Source organism: Hermetia illucens, chromosome 6 (genome assembly GCF_905115235.1).
Source record: "Hermetia illucens chromosome 6, iHerIll2.2.curated.20191125, whole genome shotgun sequence".
Lineage (NCBI taxonomy): Eukaryota > Metazoa > Arthropoda > Insecta > Diptera > Stratiomyidae > Hermetia > Hermetia illucens.
In genome coordinates, this window is record NC_051854.1 from 53,810,333 (window position 1) to 53,827,158 (window position 16,826).

A 16,826-nucleotide genomic window follows, 5' to 3' on the forward strand; every position below is an offset into this window, starting at 1 on the left:
TGATGTTCTGGACATATGGGGCTATCCGGCCTAGCAAGATAGCGGACAATTCCTAATAGATGGTACTCAGCAATGTGTTACCTCTATAATTGCTGCACTATGTGATATCTCCCTTTTTATGTATGAGACAGATAATGCCTCGTTGCCTATCGTCAGGCATTCATTCGCTGTCCCATACCTTCAGCATAAGTTGATGAACTGGTCGACTCTATATTTAACCAATTCGGCTGTAATTCCATCAGCTCCTGGCGACTTATGATTTTTTAGCCGATGAATTGCACGGACTGTTCTTCCTAAACTTGGCGGTGGCAGTATTTGTCCGTCGTCTTCAGTTGGCGGGACCTCCAACTCGTCGATGTTCTGGTTGTTCAGTAGCTCATCAAAGTGCTCATCCCATCGCTCCAATATGGCCATTCTGTTGGAAATATTTCCTTCTTTGTCTCGGCAGGATGAGCATCGAGGTATATAAGGCTTCACCCTCCTGACTGACTTCGCGCCTGGTGCGGTTGCTCCCTGTACTTTTGGTGGCGGCGTTCGATCAACACGTGGTCAATTTGGTTGAAAGTGGTCCCGTCTGGAGAGGGCCATGTATGTTTGTGGACCGCTTTTCGCGCAAACCACGTACTTCCAACAACCATATCGTATGACACTGCTAATTGAATAATCCGCAGTCCGTTATAATTTGTATTTTGGTGTAAGCTATGGAAGCCAGCGTATCGCCTGAATACGGGCTCCGTCCCTACTTGGCTGTTAAAATCTCCAAGTATAATTTTGATATCATATCTGGGACAGGCTTCGAGGGTTCGTTCTACTGCCTCGTAGAAAGTATCCTTCGCCGACTCTGCAGTCTCCTCTGTTAAGGAGGCTTATATTTCTGAACTTGCCTCGCAAGCGCAGAGTGCATAGCCGTTCGCTTATGTTTTCGAAGCCGATAACAGCAGGTTTCTTTTTTTGGCTGACTAAGAAACTTACTCGGAGCACATGGTTTAATGGATGGCCACTATAATATATGGTGTAGCGGCTCTTCTCTAGGAAACCGGTCCCTGTCCAACGCATCTCCTGTAACGCTGTTACATCAGCTCTATATTGGGACGGGGTATCGGCTAGCTTCTCATCAATTTCATCTCTGTACAGGGAACGCACGATCTATGAGAAAATGCGCAAATCTTTATTCCGTTGTCGTTGCCGGGTTCGTCGTTGTTTAATCCGTCCAGTCCGAGGCTCCTGTTGTGGCTTCATAACATGTTGTTTTCCATGAAGGGTTGTCAGCCCTATCCAACCCCCAACCTGGAAGACCAGTTGGTACAATTTGTCCCGTTTTTAGATGGGAGAGACTCGCCTTCGTCCTTCTCCGTCTGCAGCTTTTCATTAAAAAAGAGCTCCCAGCGGTCACCACGTGGAGGTGCAGATAGGGTTTGTTAGTAGAGCTGTTGGTGTTGGTTCAGCAGGCGTTTCCCAGATTTTATGCTCCATCGTGGGTACCAATCCACGTTTCGCCCTGGGACCTATACTACCCTTTGACCACTTACATATGATTACCATATAGTAAATGCTTATGTGAGGCGTGGCACGTCAACCTGTTTCTGGGCCATACAGCTCGTGACCCACTGGGCGGCTCTCCTAGGATAGAACAGGCGACAGGGCGCTTCCTTGGTGAACCCGGTTTTGATCTACTTACCAAAGTTGGAACTATGCTATGCAATGGATGAGTCCCTTCAGCAGCAAATGCTGCCAGAGTACACACGGAAGTAGCTCGTGTGGTGTTTGACTAAATACTGCGCTTAAATAAAGACAGACACTTTAAAAAGAGCAATGCTTCTTCCAATGTCTTCCGTGAGAACTTCAATGGGTAACGAATAAGGAAAAGTTCATTTAAATGATCTCATTTATAAACTAACGATACCACATTTTTATTACATTTTGAACCAAAACTACAAAGCAAATAACTTGCGGCTTAAGAAAAATCCTTACACTGCCACAGCAAACCCCAACCGATTATTTCCCATATCGAATTCTGTATAATATTTACCAAGGAACACATCACCCAAAATCCATTGTGGAGATGTATTCTGTTCATAGCTTGAACTTTCATTACTCTCACTATCTCCGGTAATCGAAGGATTCGGTCCAAATCCTGATAGACAAACGGTCTCACCCTCAATGGAAAGCTGCAAAATGTAATCCGATCCAGCTAGCTGAAAGGCTGTACCGCCAATGTTAAAGGTAATTGGAGGGAGGTTCGCAACGGAACTGCATTGAACGAAATAATCTCCAGTTTCAGGATCTTGTTCAGCTCCAATCAGTTGGTGAATTTGAGAGATAACATTTGCTGGTCCTGTAATTTGGCTGGTTCCAGTGTCAGCGATTGCCTGGCATCCGTTGGAGCAGAATTCCAGACTAGAAATTGATCCGGACGACATTTGGAATTGCCAATATCCTTCCAAGTCAACTGGGATATAGGTGAATGTTCCTTTAAAATGAAATGATTGAATGATTAGCTCCATTTGGTATTTTTAGGGTTTTTTTTTTCAAAATTAAAAAGATACTTTACCGCTGTAATAGTTTGGATCGGTTCCACCGAAAATGATTTCTCCTCCGTCCGGATCACTGGCATCACGATTCAAATAAACAGAGAAAACAGGGCTTGTGATGAGTCCTTGCATGTACATGTTGTAGAAAACAGGTGTCACATTATCTTGGGAAATGCTATTGTATCCAAGACCTAGGACACCATCGAACTGCGTGTTTTTGAAGAACGAAGCAAGGCTGGTTGCTTCCGCGAAGACTTGATTGTTGACTGTCATACCAGCGACCTGTAATTGGATTAGAAAATGACCCCCGTGACATAATTTACACATACAAAAATATCATTTTGACTGTTCATTATTAGTGCGACCACCCTCTAGTATGAATAATGGCGCGACTGCAGGAGGACCAGAAATTTAACACTTTCTGAAAAACCTCGTCAATTCTAAGATATTCAACAAGTCAACTGATGAAGTGTCAGTTCTTTACAGCAAGTCGCAGGAAAAAGAAAGAAATTTCAAAGAACAGCTGGAACCTGTTGTCCCAACAGTATCACAGGTGACCCAAATGCCACCTGACCGTACTACTATCGACTTACGGCCCATCAAAAAGGCGCCAGAAAGGGCAGACGCCGAAAAAAAAACAAACCGGAAACCGGAAGATTGGCGCTTCAGGTGTAAAAGGTTTTGTTGATTTTTTATGTAAGAGTATTTGGGTAAACGATGGTTCCATTTATATTTAACTCGTAGTGTATATAGGTCGAATATATCGACATTCAATTGATATGGTACTGACATCTTATGTCTTAGGTAGTAACACTTTGACGCCAAAGAGGCAAATTTTGACCTATTATAACTTTGTTAATAATAGTAGCATTTCCACCAAACTATCCAAAATGATGTTTCATATTAATCCCTATATTACTGCATTTTCGGATCTAAGATGAACTTAAGAGAGGTTTGTACTGAATATTCGGTTATGAAAAATTTTGCACCCCTCTTTAAGATGTATAGGGACCCCCTTAAGTTCAACATGTAGCAATGTAATTCATCGCATAGGTAGGGGTTCGCAGTTCTAATATTTCTACCGAATTTGGTGTCAATAGATGTAACCGTTTCTGGAAAAAGTGGGTGTGACAGACTAACAGACAGACAGACCGACAGAGAGACAGTAAACCGATTTTAATAAAGCTTTGTTTTCAAGAAAAACCTTAAAAAAGGTATACTGGCAGTTCCGGAAAAGACACAAAACTAAAATTTCGAGAGAAAAGCAGGTAATACTGTTACCAGCAGCCTTTATACGCGGGGATATGGAAAAAGATTATAGATCCCGACCGAAAAGATCTAGCTAAAAATGTGAGCAAGATCCGCTGAACCCAGAAACTGAATCTCATGTTTGAGATCCAAAGATCCAATGGAAACAAACCGATGATTTTCATTACCAAAATAAAAACTCAAACCGCGCAGTGTGCCCGAAACGATAAGATCTAGATGCAATTCAAGGATCTCAATGAATAAAGAAGAAATCCCCACTGCCTTGAAAGGATCCGCTGCGAGCTTTTAAAAAGCTAATGATATTGCAACATAGTAACAATGCGACCACCAATGCCTCATGTTTGAACATTTCGCAACGGCACGATGAATACAGAATATGTACCGAAAAAGAGCATATTGCCAATAGGGACCCCAAAAGTAAGGAGGAACAGGATAATAGACATATTAGTGGAAGCTTCGAATCCCTGCAGTTCCGTTCCCTGGATAGAGCGCTCCATATAACGCAATGCGTCACAAAAACGTCTGACCCACCTATGCCAAGTGGATGCACATTCGCCAGCAGATGACCTAACTATTGATGAGACAGTAACTAACTAACCCTTGGTCCACTTGCCACCGAGCCAAACGAATGGCTCAAAGGGTGGTAGCAAGGATTACTGATTGCAGAAGAAGAAGGACAGGTTGAAGGAAATCTACTCAAATGTGGGCATAAACTCGTGGGATAGCGCCTATCAACTTATTAAAGGACGACCCAGATGTGAATTACTCTCTTATTGAAAAGTGGTTATCCCTTAGCAAGTGGTGGGCATTGACGGCTTCCTGATACCTCTGGATACGACAGCAACTCCTATCGTAGTGAGAGACGAGCTGCTGAAAATCTGGAGCATAAAAAGCAACAAGAAAGCTCCAATCGGAACGACATAGTGAATAAGACGCTTAAGGTTAGGGTAAAGTCTCGACCGAACAAGTTGACTAAATTGTTGTTCGAAGCGTACATGTCTGAAAGGATGTTGCCTCGGAAGTGACAGAGGCAGATACTGTTGCCAGAAGCCGGGCCATCATCCTCCTATACACCAATATGTCTCTTAGACACAAGGAAAAGTGTTGAATCGGCTAATTTCCAATAGATTGCTCCCAGTTGTTGAGAGGCAAGGATACCTTGTAGAGCCCTATACGCAAGTCTTTGTCGATAATTTATAATCCCACTTTTGCTGAGTTACACTCATGTGAAATACTCAGAACTGTAAAAATTTGATTAAAGAGCACTGGACTGATACTTCGGAGAAAAAAAATGGAAGCGGCCTTCATCAACAACCGCCATACGGGATTATTACGCTCATATTGGAAGTGGAAAGCATGTCATCACTTCCAAACCGACCATCGATTAGTAGAGAATGATGATAGAGGCGAAGTTCAGCCTCAAACAACATGTACTGATGCTAATGTGACGAATGTACATAAGAAAGCAGTGATATACTTGTAAACTGCTTCTGGCGAGATTCTGAATGAGGTTGGTGTTCAAAATAATTTCAATAAGAGTAGGGCCATTACATTATTAATGTAATGTGATGTAATGTGTTTGCTATTAGCAAACTGTGATGCAAACCACATTCATATGAAGGAGCTCAGAAGAACCCAAGCTGGCAAGGTACGATCATCAAAAAAAAGCTTTTGAGATGAGATACTCACGTGAAATAGCCTTGAAATCCCAGGCTGCATCTAAAATCGCAATTTTGAGCAGAAAATCGTACGTGGTCCTCAACACAGAGACTGCTCTTTCACATATAAAATAAAGCCATCCCAGCGATTGAAAGGACAATTATCTTGCTCCTTAGATGACCTCCATAGATGCTCCTAAGCCTGCTTGGAAGAGAATGAGACATCTCAAAGTGCAGGCTACGATAGCCTCAACCGAATTAATAATATTTGCTATTAAGACAGGAAGTTGGTGCCCCGCAGAAGTAGTGACTCCCTTGTAAATTGAGGGTAGTAGAAATCACCCAAGGTAGTCCCTGGTTGTCGTAAAAAGTTACTACTTCTAGGCTAGCAAACTACAAACTTCAACACAGTCCCGGGGAGGCCTTTTGTGATGGTAATTGGTAATTGTGAAAGTGGACTCCGACCACACCTTACTCGAAAATATAACGATCAAACATGGCCTTGAGGACCTTAATAGGAATAGTGCGAGGCGAGGATTTTTGCAGCTTTCACCAGCTTCGAAGACAAAGTCTACCACAAGGTTATTTGAGCCTCAACTAGCCGGCATTATACTTTACATTATACTTTTGGATGCGTGAAACAAGACAGGCCCTGACAACGACCTCGGGTGAGACTACCGCATAATGGTGGCTTGCCTTGAGTATCGCACCCCCATCTACAACCCCCAAAACATAACCATGTACGCTTACGGGACCCAGCTGTCGTTCGCCGGAGGAGAAACTGTTGGCCGGCCGGCAGACATCTTGAACGACTCGTAGGAGAAAATTGATGGATATTGGGCCCCCATCAAAACTATTCGTCTCTCCTCTCCAAATTGGGTTGTAAACCTGGACCCGAAGGGGTACCATATACTGTATAGTCTCCCGATGGCCCTGTGTGAGGCGTTCACGATAGACTCCTCCCCAAAACCACAAACAGCTTTAGAAATATCTAGTGGAGTTGGATCTCTTGTGGAAATGTTTTCTCCAAACATAAGGCCCCTGAACTCGACGATCTTCCTGCGGAGCTGTTTATCGCAGCTCCTGATGTCTCTACAAAACAGCTTCTTCCACGCAACCGTAATTCCCTGGAATCTGAAATCTTTCTCCGCAAGTGGAAAAAGAGGATGATTGTTAAGATTCCGGAGAAGGGAATCAAGCAGCATCAAAGAAGAGCTTCAGAAATCTAATTAAAATTTAAGGCAAACTGGTGGCCAAAACCAAAGGGCTGATAGTGAGAGCTTGTTACTTCAACTTACTAAAGCTGGGGAAATGAAAGTTGAAGTTAGAAAGGACATCGTGGAAGCCCTTTGTGAGCATACGGAGGTTGGAACCCTAAGCCATAATATTATTGTCAAATACAAGGAGGTCGCTGAGATTACTACCAAATTAGGCATAGTGCTCTCAATTTCAAATCAAGGAAGCATTATCTATAGCGAACAAAAAATAGCTGGAGGAGAAAAATCGTTCCAAGCTATGCAGAGGATTAGGAGTTGATGGCCATGTAAAGAAATAACTACGATAAAAAACCATCATGTATGTTAGTAATAAACGTATGCCGTTCAAGGAGTACTAGGACATCATAATACAGATAATACCAAAAGTGGGGGCCATCTCAATCGCTACTACAGAAAGCGAGAGTTGACACAGGGGACCAAGAGAGTACTATGTAGTGGTCACTTTGAGTTTAACGGATCCGTTCAACACAGTAAACTAATAATCCAATACTACGCGCTAGCTGAGAAGCATAGTGGCTAGCTACTTCACTGACAACGAGTTACAATACGAAGGCGACGAAGATATAAATTGCTACCGTGTCTTAACCGCGGTCCTACAGTGATCGGTACTGTGTTCACTTTTGTGGAACATCGTGTACAATGGAGTCTTACGCTTGTCTCTACCAGAAGAAAGTAAAAGTAATATGTGTGGCCAACAATACTGCGTAGTTGTTGTGACAGAGCACGTCCTCGCAATGGAAGCAACAATTTGGAGTATCTAAAGCTAGTACTTCCGAATCATAAATTGGAAAGTGTTTTGATAATATGTGGCCTGGAATATTTTGAAATTCGAGTTGAAAAGCCGACCATAAGAAAGAAGCAGGCAATCAAACACCTAAGTTTAACGCCCGACTATAGCTCAAAATTTAAACGACGCGTGGAATACGTAGAAGAAAAGGCATCACTATTGCAAGGAGCGCATCACAAATGCTACCAAATATCGATTGACGCAGATACATCAGCAGAGTGTTGTTCCCTCGAGTCATTAACTGGGTCTATGTTGCTCCTCACTTTATCAACTTCAGGGTCGCCTATGATAGTATAACCAGAGTAAAACTATATACAACCATTAGAGAATTCAATAACCTGACTAAATTGATAAGACTAACTAGGTTGATCCTCATGACAGTCCGACGACGGGTGAAAACAGCAGGGCCATTCGCCATACCCTTCACCGTCAACAACGTTCTAAAACAAGGAGATGCTCTATCATACATCTTTTTTAACATGGACCTGGAAAAGGTTGCCCGTAATGCTGATGTAAATACGAGAGGCACTATCTTCTTTATGTCCACCCAACTACTGGCCTATGCTGACGATATCAACATTATCGGAAGAACAACCTAAGAGGTACTAACCGTTTTCACCCAGATCGAGGAGGTGGTTGTTTCATCACTGGTAATGATGATGCCGCTCCTCTATAAACTGCGACATTAGTAACCAATGAAATCAGACGCAGCTTGTTGCGGTCATACAGGATATATACCCTGAGCTTTCGAAAGTATAGACAGACGCAGCGTCAACCATAGCCAGTTTTTTGCTGATTAACATCAAGATTGTGTGAAAAGTGTGAAGAACGAGGAAAGGGCAACATAAACGGTCAATGGCCCGACGAGATGGCTCAATGAAAAGCCGCTGACAAGATAAGCTAATTCCAACCATCATCATCATCAACGGCGCAACAACCGGTATCCGGTCTAGGACTGCCTTAATAAGGAACTCCAGACACCCCGGTTTTGCGCCGAGGTCCACCAATTCGATATCCCTAAAAGCTGTCTGACGTCCTGACCTACGCATCGCTCCATCTCAGGCAGGATCTGCCTCCTCTTCGTTTTCTACCATAGATATTGCCCTTATAGACTTTTCGAGCTGGATCATCCTCATCATTATCCTATTGAGCCAGATTTTATCCACAACCTGACGGTCATGCTATCGCTCGTGGATATCGTCGTTATGTAGGCTGCGAAATCATCTATCCTCATGTAGGGGGCCAAAAATTCTTCGGAGGATTCTTCTCTCGAAGGCGGCCAAGAGTTCGCAATTTTTCTTGCTAAGAACCCAAGTCTCCGAGGAATACATGAGGACTGGAAAGATCATTGTCTTGTACAGTAAGAGCTTTGACCCTATGGTGAGTCGTTTCGAGCGGAACAGTTTTTGTAAGCTGAAATAGGCTCTGTTCGCTGACAACAACCATATTTAACCAATTCAGCTGTAATTTCATCGGCTCCTGGCTACTTATGGTTTTTAAGCCGATGTATTGCACGGACTGTTTCTTCTATATTTGGTGGTGGCAGTAATTGTCCGCCATCTTCACTTGGCGGGACCTCCAACTCGCCGATGTTCTGATTAGTTCATCAAGTACTCAACCCATTGCTCCAATATGCCTATTCTGTCGGAAATCAGATTTCCCTTTTTGTCTCGGCAGGATGAACATCGAGGTGTGTAAGGTTTCATCCTACTGACTTGTTGGTAAAACTTGCGCGCTTGGTGCGGTTGCTTCCTGTATTTTCGAATTCACAGACTTGTTGGTTCTCCTAGGCTTCCTTTTTCCGTCTGTGAAGTCGCTTCTCCGCCCACCGGAGTTCGTGATAAGTCTCTGCGCGTGCCCGCGTCCATTGAGAATGCAGCATTACTCGGTATGCAGTATTCTTCCGTTCCGTTGCTAGTTTACATTCATCGTCAAGCCAGCCGTTCCGGCTCTTTTTGCGGCTGGTGCCAAGCATGTTTGTGGCCGTATTTATGATAACGTTCTTCAGGTGATTGTGAAGATCATTTGTTGAAGCTTCATCTCCAAGATCTTTGTTCACTGCGGTTATTGCGGCATCCATTTCCCTCATATAGGTATTGCGGGGGGCTGTGTTGTGGATGACTTCAGTGTTAACTCTCACCTGTTTGTCAGAGAGGATTCTGGGTGGTGTTGTTAGTCGAGCCCGGAGCACTATGCCAACTATCTATATGTGGCATAATCGTCACCACGAAGATGTGAATTGCCAATTAACTCAGTTACTATCTAGCCAAGGTTATCCCAAATACCTCCACAGGTTTGGGCATGACGACTCGCTAGCAATTTGCCTAGGCGAGCAAGATAACGTAGAACTTGATGACCGATGGAACGAATTAGGTGCAAAAAAGGTTCTATTTCAGCCAACTTAGACCAGAACTTGTCAGGCGTTTTTAGTCTGAATATAATTCATACCCACATCATGTTTATATATGTACATAGGGAAGAAAATAACACTTTGTAACCACCCCGGTCACGGTGAGGGTTTAGTACTTAGGTCTTTACTCACGGAATCGTGAAGATTAGCCCTTTCCTGGCTGTGGTACTATGAAATTACGATATGTAAAAGCTGGTAACTTTGACCACAAAAGGTTCATTGAGTGGATACTTAAATCCGCCATTTTATGTAAAAATCATCCTCGTTCTAGGCCCAAAAAAGGAGGATTTGAGGCAACGTATTTAGTATAATCATTTTTACTGAGGTTTACAGTGATTGGCAAAGGTGAGAAAAAAGTAGAGGTGGCCCAGCTTAGTCGGGATAACTTCACCATACTGCTTCCTACCCCATCACACCCTTCTTCAAGGGGGTCTAATTCAATTAACCTGGTGCTCCAGGTTGAGGGTTCGGAGCAATGAGCTTCGTCATATACTGAAACAGGATGAACAGTTTCGCACTGGAGAAAACGATCGCACACGAAGAATGAGTTACTACGCTCTTGGCTCCTGGAGGACAACAAAGAACGGGTGCGGGATAACCGACACGAGGTTGCACACAATGTTCAAAAGTGATAAGTTCTCAGGGAAAGGGGCTCTAAAGCAAATGTTATTAACTTCAAACCTATACAAGAAAGATTATGTCCGCTTCGTATCAGTGCAAAGTGTTTTAGTTTATGGCTTGTCAATATACAGGCCCCAACTAAAGGAAAAGATGAAGAAGTCAAAAAACAACTTTACGATAGCCTGGAAAAATACTGAATTCGAATGACGTCAGAATTGCTCAGTAATTTCAACGCTAAGATTAAGCAGAAGGAGACGCATCGAGGAATGAACGGGCACAACCTTCATGATATTTCAAATGTCAACGGCCAACGCCTGATTGACTTTGGAAGAAGCAGAATTTCAGTTATTAAATTGAAATACTTCCCATACAAGCGCATTTACAAAAGAACATGGACATCTATTAAGTAGATAGGCCATCTTCTCATCACCAAAAAGGTGGTCATCTAGCATCCTCAGGACGAGATTATATCGAGGAGCAAACTTTGACTCCGACCACTACGTGGTGAAAAGTGTCTACATGCACTGAATTTCAAAGACCCGCAGAATGAAAACCAACCCATTTCGAAAATACTAGGTGAGCTAAAAAATGATTTAACAGCGAGAGAGTACAAGGATGGAAGAACGATTAGTTCCTAAGCTCTATAATCTCACGGGGAAGCCTGTAGATGACACTAGGAAACGCTTGACAGAAAACACGAGGCAATCAGAAAATATATAGAACGAAACACAAGGACGAAGAGGGAAAAATACGAAAATCTTCGAGGAGCAGCTTAAAAACAATATTAAAGCAAAAGAAACAAAAATAAAACAATTTTAAAAAAAATGACAAAAACATCGCGAGCGACAACAGAAGACAAGCTTACAAAGTAATGGGGAACATGAAGCGTGGATATCAATTCAAAACAAGAACGGAGCAATCATTGTAGACCAAAGTTAACAACGTGAGGGATTGGCGTCTTATTTCAAAGAACTCCTCAACCCCTGACACAACTCAATCATCAGAACGCACAAGAATTATGATCGAGCTTAATGGGAACCTTGAACCGCCAAAATTGGAAGAAATAGAGTCAGCAATCAAATGTCAAAAAATTAACAAGACCCCGGGTATAGATGACATCCCCGCTGTATTTATCAAATCAAGTGATCCATAGACCATGAAAGCTATCCATAGTTTGGTGCTCTCTATCTGGAACCAAGAACAGATTCGTAAAGGGTGGTCAAAAAGTGTGATATCCTCTGCCCACAAAAACGGTAACAAATTGGCATGTAGCAATTACAGAGACATCTCACTACTATGTCCTATAAAATCTTCGCAAAAATTGTAGAGAGAATACCAATAAAGTTTTCGGACTGGAAAGTCGATTATTGACCCGTTATCTACGGTCAAACAGTTGCTAGACAACACAGCTGGGACAACATCCATGTCCAAGGAAGCATTTGACGGTACTGTACTGTAAAAAGTAATGCTTGACTTGGGAATTCCTGCAAAATTGGTAAGCTTTACCAAAATGACAAAGTCTCACACAGCAACACTAGCCAGCGTCAAAAAAAGCCTGACAGATGCATTTAACAAAAACGTTGGGAAAGCAAAGAGATGGGATCGCACCTCTAATGTTCAACTTGGCACTAGAGCAAATTATACAAAAGTTGCCTGTGGACACAAAAGGCACGCTGTTGTATAAGTTTTACTAAATCGTCGGTATAAACACCATCACACCATCTTTCACATCCCCAAAGGAGATTTTTATAAACCTCGACAAAACAGCAAATGTTGGTTCGGTTTACGAATTGACGAAAATTTTGTCGTAAACGAGAAAAATGGCGTCCACTAGACAAAATATAACGATTAATGAGTACAACTTGGACGAACTAAGTGTACAACTAACGAAAAACGGAAATGAACTTGACGAAATAAAACGTCGAATTCAGTTCGCAAATAGAACTTCCTACTCAGTCCTCCCGATCTTATAAGCCACCTGCATTTACAGGGAAACGATAATAATACCTGTGCTATGCTTGGGATGTGAAACATGGATCCTAACACAAAGTTCCGATCAATACCGTCGAAAGGAGCGTCCTGAGGCGAATAAACGATGATAGTAGTGTCAAATATTTGACAACCCAGTTTCCAAATTAATAAAACTTCGAAAGTCGCAATGGGCTTGCCACGTTCAGCATATGAACGACATTCGAATACCTAAAGGAGTATTCGAAGGGAAGGCGGGAGGGCGAGACCTATAGGACCTCGAAAGCACTGGGCAGATTCTATTGATGAAGACAGCTCCTCACTGTTCGGATTTCAAAATTGGAAGATGTGATCGATACATCGATATGGTTGGAGGAAGGACATCCTAAAGACTATGGCCCGAAATGGGCTTTAAAACCTCAACGATGAAGAATGTATACTCACAAAATAAATTTGAACTTTGCCAGCAAGCGTAAGCTGCCAGCACAAATCTAAAATCTCGTCCATTTAGAAATCTCTCCACTTTCTTAGATCTCGGACAGAAATACCCAGAAAAATTGTAAATATAAGCCGTACACCAAAATACCGCAAAAACACATGGCTTAGAAGAATACCTGAAACTTGGCCGGCTATGAAAGTTTATATAGTGACCCTAAACTTAAGGTCTAAAGTTAATTCGTTATTCCGATATGTTTCTTAACTACTCAAAACGCTTAGAGTAAATAAGGTATGCTTACAGTAACTGAATCCTGAGAAAGATATCCAGTCAAACTTCCTGTCCCATACTGAATTTGGAAGGGTTCACCATTGGCGACATATGTGGATGATTGGCTGGAGTCGTATGTGTCATGGTTTTCTATAAAAAAAATCCAATTTATTAACTAATCAATCCAATTCAGGTGACATGATCCATTACGGCATGCCGTTGACATGCAGGAACTCGATGGGACCCAAAGGTTCGATGATCCAGTGTCGAAAAGTACCAAAAATTGTTGAGCTGGCGTTCCAATTGTTATTTCTCCATAATATTGGTTCTGCAAAAGAAGCAAACATCCATTTTGTTAGACGTGCTCCAACACTATAGTTGACAGTATCGAAGGTCCTTACATCATAAGTGTTTGATAGAGGTTCGACTCCGGCAGAAGACTCGTAATCCAAGTCCGTTTGCACTAAGCGGCGCCTAGGTACCTTTTGCTTCTTCAGTTTGTAGCTGCAATTCAAGTAAATGCATGTTGGATAAATTGCACAAATTCGGTTGAGTCACTGATTGATTATATTATTTTTGGGTGATAAACAAAGTTGACAGGTTTGATTAATAACACTGAATTTACCGGAGAAGTTCACCAGTAGTGAGAGCCACCAGACATAGCGCAAGCAACAAGAACTTCAGAGACATTTTCGGACTATTCACTTTAGGAACTGAAACTAAAATGAATACAAGACTCACTTTTCGAAGCGATTTTATAACCGTCGATATCTTGAATGAATTTCAAACGTTATCTATGCCTTCCGATTTGGAGGAACAACAACATGTTTTCAACCTGCTGAAGATACGTCTAGATAAAGGTGGGCTAGCTGATTCAGGGTGAAGAATAATTAGAACGAAATTGGAGGTCACATGTTGAATGACGAAGATCCATGGATGAGCTGGCATTGAACGGTATGTTGAATTCTGGCTAAAATATTTCAGCAACAATCAAAACTATCAAAGCACATAACATTTCGGGGACTTTTAAATTCACAAGGACCACAAATTATAGAATAGAGTTCAAAATGGAGCATAGTACCCTACTTGCAGCTACTATCACATTCACGCCATAGACAAATGTGCCTCCTTTAATCTGCAAAGGAAATGTACGGGGCAGAACATAGCTATTCTCACCGATAGCCAAGCAGCGATCAAGGCACTTAGGTCCAACCAGGTGAACTCTAAACTGGTATGGGAATGCCTTGAGAGACTGAATACACTCGCCTCGTCCAACAAGGTCTGAATACTTTGGGTTCCAGGCCATGCTGGGTTGGAAGGCAACGAGACAGCGGACGAACTAGCCAAGAAGGGAGCAGGAACGCCTTTACACGGACCAGAACCCTTCTGTGGAATCGGAAACAGTTTCATGGCTATGAATCTAAGAAATGAAGAGGAACGGTTGAGGGAACTATACTGGGCGGGCCTACCAAAGCCGGAACAATCCAGGGTGCTCATTGGGGGATACGAACCCATACGCACAAAGGATTGCTTAAACCTCACCAAAAAGAACCTCCGAATCATAGTGGGAATTCTCACTGGTCGTTGTCGGCTGAACTATCACCTAGGAAAACTAGGGATATCTACGGGCACTGCCTGCAGGTTTTGTGAGGAGGATGACGAAACCTCTATACACATCCTGGGACAGTGTCCGGCACTTGTGCAAAGTAGGTCGAGGCATCTGGGAGAACACTTATTACCACATGCAATGTTGAAAGATCTGGAAGTAGGGAAAATACTAAAGTTCCTAACGGTTATAGGCCTGCTTGTGATACTATGATCAATAGGTACACTATAACCAGTAAAAGGGGCACAATAGTTCTTCAAGGACGCGATGCGACTTTCACTTAACAGAATGATGATACTATCACATTTCCTTCACATTGAGAACTTTGCTGGAAATGGTGGCACAGGTAACAAAATAATCGTGCAATAAACTCTTCCAAAGGCTGACAAAATCTCCATCAAAACAGACGATTTTTGAATACTAGACTTTTATTTCTGTTCTATATTTGGGAGACGTCTTTAGCCTCACTTCCATTCAAATCAACCCCTTCAAATTCACCCCCGTCCTTTCCATATGCTGAACAAACATCAACAAACAACATGATCAACGGAAAGTTTTCAGACCAATTAACATTCAAATTGCCACTAAGTTACAAATACTATTTTTTATATTTTTAAATTTTTCTATTGTTTAAAGGCGTCAAGTTTTTCCCCGTAAATATTTGTGGAGCGAGTTAGAATTTTATCTTGATAAGTTTAATTCGAGCTGTTCCCATATTCTGAAATTTGTGTGAACATGAAAAAGTCCGCAAATGTGTGAACGTCCGCTTTACAATTCAATGGATATGATGGATGGGATTTAATTCAAGTTTTTATTTAATATTGAGTCAGACGTTAGGAACTGATTAGGCGATTATGATACTGAAAAGTGACCAAACCGCAGCTTGGTAAATATATCGACTGAAAGTAGACGCAGGTTCATTCGAATAAAACGAATACGTGGATATTTGGAATGATGCAAGCTTATGACTGAGGGAATTATTGGCTTCTTCGCTTGGGCTGCATTGATTCTTAAAAATGTCAATAGCGAGTATATCAAGAAGCATGTACCATACCATGGCGGACAAAACATAACATCGAATTAAGAAGTATTCCACCTTCGCAGTTTTTTAGCCCGCTTCAGGCGTTGGCTTCCTTCAGCATTACCCTCCAACTCCCTCAGTGCAGGATCTGCGTTCTATTATTACTCCACCTAATAGTATTTCAACGTCGGCGTCGACTGCGTTATCCCATCTTGGCTCATCATAACTTCCATACAACTGTTGTCCTTGCCCGATACGGCACTTATCTCTTGCGAGAACTACCCCCAATATTCTGCGTAGGACCTTTTTTTCAAAGGAATTCAGTATTTTTATTGCTGTCTGAGTTAAAATCCAATCTCCACTTCCATAGCATACACAGTTTTATAGATACGCAGTTTTATAATGCGGAGAACGGGGCAGATGGCTTTATTTGCCAAATAAAGACAATTCTTGTCTTTATTTCATCATCATCATCAACGGCGCAACAACCGGTATCCGGTCTAGGCCTGCCTTAATAAGGAACTCCAGGCAACCCGGTTTTGCGCCGAGGTCCACCAATCCGATATCCCTAAAAGCTGTCTGGCGTCCTGGTCTACGTCATCGCTCCACCTTAGGCAGGGTCGGCTTCGTCTTTTTTTTCTACCATAGATATTGCCCTTATAGACTTTCCGGGTGGGATCATCCTCATCCATACGGATTAAGTGGCCCACCCACCGTAACCTATTGAGCCGGTTTTTATTCACAACCTCACGGTCATGGTATCACTCATAGATTTCGTCGTTATGTAAGCTACGGAATCGTCTATCCTCAGATAAGGGGCCAACAATTCTTCGAAAGATTTTCTCTCGAACCCAAGTTTCCGAGGAATACATGAGGACTGGCAAAATCATTGTCTTGTACAGTAAGAGCTTTGACCCTATGGTGAGACGTTTCGAGCGGAACAGTTTTTGTAAGCTGAAATAGGCTCTGCTG

General features: G+C 42.4%; 1 protein-coding gene across 1 annotated transcript; it reads right to left on the reverse strand.

Annotated features, from left to right (window-relative positions):
- Positions 1–1,880: 1,880 nt before the first annotated feature.
- LOC119659580 (lysosomal aspartic protease-like) lies at positions 1,881–14,005 on the reverse strand. Its single transcript, XM_038067737.1, has 6 exons — positions 13,853–14,005; positions 13,629–13,731; positions 13,438–13,555; positions 13,259–13,377; positions 2,552–2,813; positions 1,881–2,470 (listed from the first exon to the last, which is right to left on the reverse strand). Exons 1-6 carry the CDS (start codon positions 13,915–13,917, stop codon positions 1,968–1,970), a joined length of 1,170 nt encoding a protein of 389 aa, XP_037923665.1. The 5' UTR covers positions 13,918–14,005; the 3' UTR covers positions 1,881–1,967.
- Positions 14,006–16,826: the final 2,821 nt, after the last annotated feature.